We start from the raw sequence: 12004 nt of genomic DNA, 5'->3' as shown, positions 1-12004 counted from the left end.
GAGGTCACTGGGTGGGGTTGGGGGCTTTGAAAGGCATGGTCTTGGCCATGGCCACTTCCTGTTATTCCTTTCTTTTTTCTGTCTTCCATGAGGTGAGCAGCCTTCTCTGATTCATGCACTCCTGTGATGTTCAGTCTTGCCTCTGGCTTAAAGGGAGAGAGCCAAGGGATCATAGTCTGAAATCTCTGAACCTATGAGTCAAAAGCAAGCATTCCGGTTTTAGGTTGTTTACATCAGGTATTGTGTCACAGTGACTGAAATTTGACTAACACAAGGGCTTAGCAAGAGAATCCATTCAAAATAAAATACAGAAAAAATGTAAATGAAGAGTGCACTAGTAAGCTGGGGACAACTTTAAGTACTCAGGTTAAAAAAAAGAATGAGTATGTCAATTTTTCCCAAACTAGTTTACTTTATAGGTCTAATCTCATTCAATCCAATTTTTAGAAGCTTTTTCTTATAGTTTAGCAAGAGCAATTTTAGAGTTCACTGGAAAAAAAATGAAAAAGTGGGACTTTACAAGCAGTTTTTGCAAAGGAAATACAACTAAGGAGAGGCTGATAATGATTTCTACCAGGCATTTAAACACACTTCAAGCACTGATTGCAACACAGAGGTAGTAACATGAAGTGAGTCAGTGGACTAAAACAGACCATAGTACCAATGAGAACTTAAAACAGAGTGGCGCCACAGGTCAATGAGAAAGAAGTATTGTTCAGCAATCAGCCTGGGTTGTTTTGGTAATACTGGAACAGAGAACAGGACCCAAGGTTCGTAACCTCGGCTCATGGACCATTAAGCTTCATTGGGCTTCATGGTATCTGTGAAAGTGGGGTGAAAAGTAATTTGCTTTTCCTTTAACTTTTGACTTAAATCTGAACTGTAGGGGGGCAAAAGTCTTCCTAATGTCACAATTTTTGTTTGTTTGTTTTGGTGGTACTGGGGTTTGAACTCTGGACTCACCCTTGCTAAGCGGGTGCTCTACCACTTGAGCCACTCCACCAGCCCTTTCTGTGATGGGTATTTACAAGATGTGGACTCACAAACTATTTGCCTGGGGCTGGCTTTGAACTGCAGTCCTGATGTCTGCCTCCCGAATAACTAGAATTACAGGTGTGAGCCATGGGTGCCCAGCTCACATTAAGTTTTTAAGGTATTTTTCTCTCTACAACAATAATTAGAAATAAGGGCAAAATAGTTTCTGCTGGGTATTGAGGGGGTGGGGAGGGGAGGGAGGGGGTGGAGTGGGTGGTAAGGGAGGGGGTGGGGGCAGGAGGGAGAAATGACCCAAGCCTTGCATGCACATATGAATAATAAGAGAAAAAAAAGTTTTTAAGGTATTTTACATCATTAGTTAATAATTTTTAAGGTATTTTACATCATTAGTTAATAATTGTCAGCACTTTCATTATGACATCAAGAAGAGTTACCCATTGATGAGGAAGAAAAACTACATTCCTATTGTTATGATCAGGGGCTCTCCATTTGTTTGGCATTAAATTTAATCAAAAATAAAATGAGTAAAAGGAAGCATATGGAGTATGAATCCTTTGGTTTTCCTTTTTGTCAAACAAGCTTATATAATGTCTTGAAATAATCCATAAGTCGCTTATCAGTTTAAGCACAGGAAAATCACATAGAATTGGAAAGTTCAAGGAAGCTGGGTCCTCTAGGAATGGTTTGGAAAAAAGAAAGCTGAAGCAGTTGAAAAGCTCCCACTGCAAACAATGCCACCCAGGCTAGAAGTAGTGACATATCTCCTAACAGCTTAATATTTTGACGCAAGTCTGAGAGGAATTGAGAACTAGATAACCAGTGAAACCCCTGATGCTCTCAGCACAGCCAGGCTTTGTCTTTCCTCCATTACTGACATTCCCATCTTAGGAACCCCTTTGAAATTTTAAAAATCTACCATCATCTAAAACTGGTATTTCTATTTCTGGAAAAAAATTCCCATCCTCTGGGCAGGAACAGATTGAGTGTCTCTGACATTTGGCTGTCTGTTTGTTTTTGCTGCTTTGGAGAGGAAGCTCCAGGCATTGACGTGCGCGGTCAGGTTCTGGGTCGGCAGGCCCAGGTGCTTGATGCCTGCCACTGATGCTGACTGAGGCAGAGCCACACTGCAGCCAGGCAGAATCACACTTTGGGAGCTTCCATCGAGAAATGGGAGCAGAATGTTCCCGTACTTACGACACAGAAATGTGCCCAATGTCCTCAGAGCAAGTCTTACAATGCTTGATTAAACTTTGGGCAGGCATTTTACTTTTTTTTTTTTAATAGAAAGGAAAGCCCACTCTCATGATTTAATACTTTTGGCAATATCCTTGGTCACAACTTCTGGTGACAGCCCAGCAGGTGACATTGTGTATGCTGCTGAAGAACCGAGGGTTCCTGCTTTGTAAGAGATGGTTCGCTAGGAGAACGTTCTCACGTTAGAGCTAAGGCTGACCAACTTCTCTGCAGGCCAAACTCTGAAAGGTTACTTCTGACCAAGATAATCTTGAAAGTGAAATGCACATTCTTTAACCCAAAATTTGGTGGTAGGGAGGAACATCAATGATATGGACTGTGCCAAAGATAATAACCTCAGTTAGGCTGGGACAAAAGAAGTTTCTGCTGAATGACTTCAGTGGTTTCTTTACAAAGTTCACCTCCAGCCAGGTGTGCTATAGACCTTTGATTGTGTTCTCCTTGTGTGCTCATTTAAGCTGGTGTTTGCAACATTTTGCCATAATCAACCAATCAATCTAAACTAACTAGATATCATGCATGTTACAATGTTGCCATATGTGAACTACTCAAAGTTCTCTTCCTACTTGCTTTTTTGGAAACAGGATCTTGTTATGTAGCTTAGACTAGTGTTGAATTTGTGATCCTCCTGCCTTAGTCTCCTAAGAGCTGGATTTATAGGTGGGTGCTACCATGCCTGGCTTCTCCTGCTTCTTTAAGTCAAACCTTAATAGACTGTACATTGAAAGCTGGTGATAACCTGAAGTTCAAGTTTTGCTTTGCTTGGATGTTTTTATTTTATTTCTTTTTTAAATCATGAAATGCTATGAATTTTTGCATTAAAATAAACCAGCAATACGTAGGTCTATAAAGAATGTTTTTCACAGTTTTCTACATGTAATCGTATAGAAAAGAATGTATAATCTATTTTTAATACCATAAAATAGGTTCTATCTATATTTTTGTGCATGTTGAGGTACTTTTTCTGTGGCTCACAGGTCTCATCAAAGAGGTTTACGATCTATAAAAAACTTGGAAAAACATCCCACTCCTCTGATTTTAATGCTGACTTTGTGGAACACACACACTATCTCACAATTCAAGAATTCTTTGGAAGAAAACCAAGTAACAACACACACACAGAGAAATACAGATAAATATTCAGCACATTTCAAGCTGAGAAAAGGCTTTCTGAATAAAAAAAGAGGGAAACGAATTTCATTGACAAAAGGAAGAAAGATATCCATGCCAAAAAAATCAGCAAAATTAAAATAAGAAAGATATTTGCAAGAAATACAATAGTCAAAAAATTTAAAGGGCAAACAAGTTAGCAAGAAAACACAAAACTCCTTAGCAATTAGAAATAAAAGGATATGAAGTGACTACTTTCAAAAGAGAAAATATGAATAGAATAAAGTCATTTAAAAGTTAATCTCTTGAGTAATAAAAAATTCAAGTTAAAACAAGACCATTTTGCTTAAGGTATTAGCAGAGATTTTTTAAGGCTACACAGGGAAAAGCCACGAGGAGGTAAACATATTCAGGTATTATGGAACAAGATTATACTGATACAGTCTTTTGGAAAGCAGTTTTGTGGTGTGCATCAAATATTTACAAAACATTCACTTTTTGCTGGGCATGGTACGACCCATCTGCAATCCCAGCAATGGCTGAGGCAGGAAGCTCTAGAGTTCAAGGCCAACATAGATAGTGAGACCCTATCTCAAAAAACAAAACGAAACAAACAAAAACCCATCACTTTCTTTAGCTCAATAATTTAATTTCAAATAACTTATATCTAACAGAAAAAAATCCAAAATGTAAACATATTTTTTGAGCAAAGAGTTCACTTCTATGTTATCAATTTTTTTTTCAAAAAAATCAAATATAGAAAAAATTAAGAGCATAGTTAAGTATATGGAAGTATATCCGTATGATTAAGTACAAAGTCACTGAAACTTCAGGGAGTTTTTGGGTGAGATGATCAAAAACTGCTTATCTGTTAAGTAAAGAAAAAAGATGCAAAAAAAAAAAAAAAAAAACCAACTCACTGAGTTAGCTACAATGAGCATGTTACTGACACTTACTACAAAATAAATTTAAATTAAGCATATCAACTTTAGATCCTGGGTAAAGGCAGAAATATTTTCATGAAAAATTCCATCTCATGCCAATGAACAAATTATGAGCACAAAATTTCACTGATGAGAGAAAAGGTTTTAGTTTCTGTTCATCAGCGTAGATGCTCAGTAGCACTAATTCTTCTGTGACTTAGATGCTGTTAAGTGTTCTTTAAACAGTAAGTCATAAACTGTTCATTATCTTCAAACTAAAAAATCGACTCTTCAGGCAAGAAAATAGAAGCCTAATGAAGACTCCCTTCCCACTGGAAAATAACATGATTTACAAAAAGAACTAAAAATTATACAGTATAGATGACCCTTGAACAATGTGGGTTTTAAATGCCTGGGTGCACTTATTCGTGGATATATTATATTTATTTATTTTTCGAGGTACTGGGGCTTGGACTCAGGGCCTCCACCAGCCCTATTTTGTGAAGGGTTTTTCAAGATTGGGTCTTGCAAACTAATTGCTTGGGCTGGCTTTGAACTACCATCCTCCTGATCTCTGCCTCCTGAGTAGCAAGGATTACAGGCGTGAGCCACTGGTGCTTGGTGACAATTTGAAAAACTTGTAGCTTGAATTGCATAACCTAGAAATATCAAAACAATTAAGAAAAACGAATGTCACAAATGCATAAAATATATATAGCAATAGTCTATTTTATTATTTACTACCGTAAGACGCACACAAATCTGTTATAAAAAGTCAAAATTTGTCAAAACGTATCTGCACTAAAGCAGACACTATGTGATGATGCCGTTTGCCACAGAGACACAGAAGCACATGTATGCAGGGCTGCAGCAATGCGTCCACCTGCACAAAATTTACTGTGGAACAGGGTGACCCATTTCCACTTCCCACCACAAACAGCACGTAAAACACCCTGTGCCCAATCACCTCCCGTGAGCATCACCTCTTCGGTAAATTGCTTCCTGCAGTAAGAAGTGCTCTCTTGAAGTTCTCAGCATATTCTTCACTGTATAATACACATAACTTGCAGAATATGTGTTAACCAACTGTTTATACCATCAGTAAGGCTTCCAGTTCACAGCAGGTTACAGGTAGTTAAGTTTTGGTGGAGTCAAAAGTTATTGTCAGAGTTCCGTGGGTAGCAGGAGAAGAGAATGGTCACAGAGAGCACAAAGCAGGCTCAGTGTCCCATGTAGTTACCATCACACCCCAGGATTGCTGCAGCTGTGTGGCAACCCCATCAACTCTGTACAACTGAGAGCAGTGAGACAGAGACTGAGAATTGCCACCACTCTGCCTTTATCACGGCCACACAAAGCTGGGCACCATGGACAGCAAGGCAGGGACTGGTGGCCTAGGCCTGGGACAAGAAGGTCATAGCACAGGTTTAGGGAATAGTAAAATAGCTCAATGAAAGAAACAGTTATGGTATTGTCAATAGAAAGGACACCAAGAAAGATGTATTGTAGACCAGCCTGCCACAAAGAACAACCCCACCTGTAATCCCAGTTATTCCAGGGGCAGTAAGAGGCCTCTCACAGTTGGAAGCCAGCTGGGGCAAAGTTAGCAAGAGACCCTACCTAAAAAACAAACAAAGGGCAAAAAGACTGGGGACATGGCTCATATGATAAAGTACTTGCCTAGCAAATGCGAGGCCCTGAGTTCAAACCCCAGAACCACAAACAAAACAAAACAAAACCCATAAAACTTCCTATGCACAAAATAATCTCACACCAAAACCCTATTTTTTAAACATTAAAGATAGTTTATAGAAAATCTGATAATATAAAAAGACAAGAAATAATCTATACATCTAGCAGTTGGGGAGTATTGAATACTGGGGCTATGTGCACCTTGGATTATAAATTTCAGTGCCAACAGAGACTAAGCAGACAATATAAGTGAGGGCAGCGGGTCCATGCTGGGAGCTGAGAGCATTGGTGACCGGTAATTTAAAGGGGGAATACTTCACTAAGAATTGTAGCAACTATTTGATTCCATTCAGTTGTAGACCTTCTGCAAATGTGTACCCAGAACTGTCAGACTTTCCTGTTTTAAAATTTTTTTTATTTAGAAATAATTTCAAGTTTGCAAAAAGTTATAAAAATAAGATATAGTAAAGGAATACCTATCCCCTTTATCCACATTCTTTTATTGCTAATATTGGAGTCCATTTGAATTCTCTCTTCTTCCTCTTTCTTTCCACACACACACACACACACACACACACACACACACTTTTTTTCTGAACCATTTGAAGATATGTTATATACATCCTAGCTCTTTATACCAAAATACTCCTAAATACTACTTTTGAGCTGGGCCACCTGGAATAGGATGAAGGAAGAGGAGCATGAGGCAGTCCTCCCCACCACAAGAGGACCAATCGGCCACTATCCCAAACTGAGTTGGTAACATCAACCAGGGGTTGAAAATGATTGCATTAGACATTTGTCAGTCCGTCAGTGAAAACTATACTTCTAGTATATGTATATTTATTTACAAATTGGATACATGTACTAATCTACTAACATATGTGCCTTATGACACATATACTTAAAAAAGGATGAGCTAAAATTAAATACAAACACAAGATTCAAAATTTTCTCCCCATACTCCATGGAGCATCCTGTGCCCTCCAGACTACGTGCCTCCTATGTTGGAGGCCACTGTTCACTGTGGAGGCTCAACAGCAAAAGGACCACAGCCATTTCCAAAGCTGAGTCTGGATCCTGCTCCCTGGACTGTATCTCCTTACACCTACAGTGAAACACACACTGTTTCATTGCCTTCATAGCTTTGATTCATATTCAAAGTCATGGTGCTTATTAATGCTTACTTTTTAATATCTTTCTCCCCTTGCTCTCTTCAAGAGCCAAGGTCTTGTCTGCTTTACTCATTTCTAATTTATCAGCACCAAGGGCAGGGACGGCCATAGTAGGTCCTCATTAATACTTCTTTATGACTGGAACTAAACTCATTTCCTGAGACATCACAGCTGCTCCAGGCTCTAGCTCCTTCTCTCCTGCTTAGTCCTCCATTATAGCATGCAACAGGGAAGGTCCCCTGCCCCCTGCAGGAAGCTATCAATCCCCTACAGTATTTCTGAGGAAAGCATCTCAGCTTTAAAGAGCTGTAGAGGGTGGGGGCTAAGGACAATCTTGTTCTTCATGTTAAACATTGAACTGCAGTCCCAAATTTAGGACTTAAAAAAGTATATAATTACAGTTTCTCTAAAAAACATTTCATTTTTTAAAAAGAAATCATGTATTTCTAAGCTGGATTATCATTCTCACTCAACCAGTTGAGTTGTTCTTGTAGTTTCTGTCTGGAGAAGGAAGAGAGGTACCTGATGGTTTTCCACACGTCGAAGCCATCTAGAGGCTTGGTGCCATTGGTGCGTCCCCCAGCCAGCTTCACAAGCGTCGGCAGCCAGTCAGAGATGTGGATGAGCTCCCGGTTCTTCACACCCTTCTGTTTCAGCAAGGGGCTTGCCACGAAGCCCACTCCTCGAACGCCTCCTTCCCACAGGCTCCATTTTCTTCCTCGAAGGGGCCAGTTATTGCCCCCTGCAAGAGTCTGCCCTCCGTTGTCTGAAACACAATTAGGTGTTGGCATAAGTATGTGAAAGATGTCAGAATCAAAATGGAGTTGCTTCTGTCAACCCCAAACAAGCAAAAATAATAAATGAAGCCAAGGTTTTGAAGGAGGGGATCTCATGCACATATGCCTGAGGACAAGAATTTTCCCAAAGACTTGGCACAACTATAGCCTTGCACAAAGGCCACACAACCTTCCATAAGAATGCTCCCGCAAGGGCGTCTGCCCAACAACTGTCTTTTCAACCTTGGGCTGGTGCCACTCCTGTTAGTATAGCCAAGGATTACTGCTTCAAAATAACTTATGTATCTCCTCAGTTTTCCTGACAAAACATCCTCTTGCCTCAATCTCTTTGAATATACTCACAGTTTACTATGGCACATGTAACCCCATGGCAGTGCTCCACTGCTCCTGAATAAACTCATCATCTTTAGAAAATCTCTCCATTTGTTATTTAGGTGGAAAAGGACAATGTTAACTCTTAAACACATTCAAGAACAGAAGGTTTCTATGTATGCTTTGTAAAATGATGCTTGAGGAATAAAAATGAAAACCACTCCTTTCCCCTACTTACTCCCCTTCTCCCACCTGACACTGCCCTCTGTTACACAGACAGAACCAGTGTCCAGCATGGCACCTCTCTGATTTGAGACCTTTTGTCCTCTATGCACAGGGCCCTGAACAACGAAGCAGTGAGATGCCTGTGCCAAGCAACTGCCAAGTCTCAAATGCACATATTCAACTCTGTATTGCCTAGGAGAAGGAGGCCATGTGCACTGGAGTTCACCTGGACCATGAAAAGAAAACTCCAGGCGAGTTTCACTTAGTGACTTTATACTCCTGAGAGTGAGAACAGCAGACTTGTTAAGATTCTTCTTGGAAAAATGTCTAACATTTTAACAGGTAACTGAACTACCATTCCACTTCCTCATAGCCTGAGCTCCTTCTCAAATGTGAAAGAGATTTTTCCAATAATTTATAAATATCTCTGTAAACAGAACAATTGGGTATTAGAAATAATTTTGAGAAAACTTCCTCCCTTCCTGGCAGGTTGGCAAGATAAAGCTTCATGGGGTACATGCCAGAGAAGAGAAGGTCTCTCTCTCTTCCAAGATAGAAGGATGGCAGAGAGTGGTTAAGTCACAAGAGAGGCTGAGGTCTGGGATCTTACTAGCCAGGTGAGGGCTCAGAGTTAAATGTTAAGTTGGGACTATAAAAAATAGTGATATTTCTTGTATATGCAGCTTGTAGAATCATATTAGCTTCAAAAGTATCCATATACTAACGCGATTTTAGAGATAAATGTTAAGTAACACTTATTTGCATGTATGTTTTACTTACACATTTTTCTAAACCACCCTTATCCAGATGAACTGCATGGAGCAGTATGATAGGCCTGGTCTACAGAATGTTCTACGTAGCCCCCTCTTATCTTTGGATGATATATTCCAACACTCCAGTGGATGCCCAAAACCTCAGATAGTACCGCGCTCCATCTGTACTATGTTTTCTCCTACATGTGCATGTCTATGATAAAGTTTAATTTGTAAATTAGGCACAGTAAGACATTAACAACAATAACCATAAAATAGAACTATAACAATATATTGCAACAAAAGTTATAAGAAGGTAGATGCAGAGGCATGTGCCTGGGGTCCTAACTACTGAGAGGCTGAAGCAAGGGATTTCCTAAGCCCAAGAATTTGAGGCCAGCCTGGGCAACAGAGCAAGATCCTGTCTCATTAAAAAAAAAAAAAAAAAAAGTTTTGTGAATGTGTTCTGTTTCTCTTGCAAAATATTTTACTACACTATGTGTTAGTCAAAGGGATGATTCTGGTCTTATGCAGAACTAAGCAGAATGGAGCAATATTTCATTATATTATGCAGAATGGTGTACAGTTTAAAACTTAAGAATTATTGTTTGTGGAATTTTTCATTTAGTATTTTTAGACCACAGACAACTGAAACCACAAAAAGCGAAATTGTGGGGAATTACTGCATATGGCATGGGATGCACCTGGGAGGAAATACATCTGGTAATACCATCTCTGCACCAGGCACCACTGGACTCCACAGGATCTCTCACCAAGCCTGGGGTTGGACAGGGCTGGAATTAAGACCAGATACCAGTCAATCACTACCTGTGTGGCTAGGGGCAATGTGCTACCTTGGTTTCCTCATCTTTAACGGGGAGACACTAATTACTACTTCCTGTGTTAGGGTGAGAATGAAATGATACCACTTATTATTTTCAGCAGGGTCTTGGGCCTCAGCTAAGGTGTCAATGAAGAATGTGACTGCTGCCATTCTGTACATTTACAGCTATCCAAATAGTCTAGTATTATAATTAAAAGAAAGGGGGGAGGAGAGGGTAAAAGGCTGAATAGCTGATCCATGGAAAGCCAGGATTCCCACCAGGTCTGCTTGACTCCCCATGGCCTCTGCCTTTATAGCACCAGCCCCTCACGTCACTGGTACAGGGTAGGTTCACACATGTAGACTACAAAACCCCTCACTTCCCTGCGAAAGCCAGGAGCACTGGTAAGCCCAGCAAGGAGTCTATCTCCTTGAGACAGCAGGAGAGTTATTTCAGGGTGACCATAATTTCCTTTCTTTTTGTTGCTGGTAGGAAGAAATTCAATGCTCTACTAGCAAGAAGGCCACTGATGGAGCCTGTAACACACTGTCCTTAGCGAAGGGAAGTAGAGAAAGAGTCTCATGTTACATTAGATGAAAGCAACACTTCAACACGTGACAGATGACCACTGATCTCATCATTTGACATCACAGACTTGGAGGCCGTTTTCCCAAACCTCACTGCATCTTTCCTTCACCAAAAATCAAGGCCCAAGCGCTCACCTGAGCAAGTTTACAAAACATACATTCCATTTCACATTCAATACGCCACAGATTATCCACTCAGCTGTAATCACACAGCAAAACTGCAAAGAAAGCACTCTTCACATCATTTAAACCACCAGAAGGAAATGTTCACAGCCCACCCTGATGCAGATGATGGCTGAGACAGCACAGCTCCTTCTTCACTCTGTTGTCTAGGTCGCCATGAACCGTAGACAGTGCCTGGTGTCTCTGCTTTAAACAGAAACACTTCTTTGAGAGATCATTCAGTGAGTCCACATGTTTGTGCTCAATGGAAAATACTAGATGAGGATGGCGATGGAGATGGAGATGATGGGGAGAAGAAGGGTGCTGGGTCTGGAACCCGATTCTGGTCTGGAAGAGCAGCCCCTCAGATATGACTCAGAAGGGAAAGTGCTCTGGGCTGGAAAGAGAATTTGGCCACTGTTGCTACTGTAGAAGCTGGAAGGTGTCTCCCCACATAGTGGGGAGAGGTGCTGAAGCAGTCAGTGAGCATGACTGTTTTCCCAATTAACTCATGCTAATGTTTTTGCCATTAGCAATGATAAGTTATCACTGTGGTTTCCTCAATTGTTTTTCAAGAGCACTCTTAAGAGAAAGCACTGTCAAATGACACCTGGAATTTTTCCAGACTCTCTTATCATGGAGTCAACTTCAGGTGTGGCTGGGGGACAACAGCAATTCAGCCTCCCCTGAAGGGCTGCACCTCCACAGGTGGCTCCTGGCTAACCATTACCACTCATCAGCAAAGGACAGAAGCTACGAAGTTAGGTGTTTAGTTGACTAAATACATGAGAAATGGATGCTGTCCATCAGCTCTAGTATAATCTCCTGGGTATTTCAAAGAGTTCAACATAAGTGACCAGAATAGTAGCAAGAATGCCATAAGCTCATTTGAAACAAGGTAGAGAGGGAGTTTGCTCTGTTGTTTGCTGTCTGCGTAGGTAAAATTTTTAAAGCGACAACAGGACCACCACCATTTCAAATATGTTTCTTCTCATTTTCCCTCCTAATTTTCTATTTGGCCAGAGTTAATTTTTTTCTTCTTAAGAATTCATTTTCAAGATAAAGTTTTGTTTCATTTCCTGACTGACTTATGAAAAAATTTCCAAATCAAAATAAGATGGCTCCAGCTAGTAAAGAGAACTGTGAGATTTCTTTTTCAGAGAAAGCTTTTTTTTTTTTCCCAGAAATGTTTTGG

General features: G+C 40.3%; 1 protein-coding gene across 6 annotated transcripts in view; it reads right to left on the bottom strand.

Moving 5' to 3' along the window:
- The window catches only part of Arsb (arylsulfatase B), a 294147-nt gene that overhangs the window by 207139 nt on the left and 75004 nt on the right, over positions 1–12004 (bottom strand). For all 6 annotated transcript variants that reach the window (XR_012449132.1, XR_012449133.1, XM_074077229.1 and 3 more), the window contains exon 5: positions 7673–7916. Coding sequence is in view for 4 of the 6 variants with exons in the window: in XM_074077229.1 (XP_073933330.1) it covers positions 7673–7916 (244 nt within the window). In the remaining 2 variants the exon portion in view is untranslated. The remainder of the gene's footprint in view (positions 1–7672; positions 7917–12004) is intronic.

This window comes from Castor canadensis, chromosome 6 (assembly GCF_047511655.1).
Source record: "Castor canadensis chromosome 6, mCasCan1.hap1v2, whole genome shotgun sequence".
In the NCBI taxonomy this organism is placed as follows: Eukaryota; Metazoa; Chordata; class Mammalia; order Rodentia; family Castoridae; genus Castor; species Castor canadensis.
The sequence above is the reverse complement of the archived record's forward strand: the minus strand, read 5'-3'. Positions and strand labels throughout refer to the sequence as shown.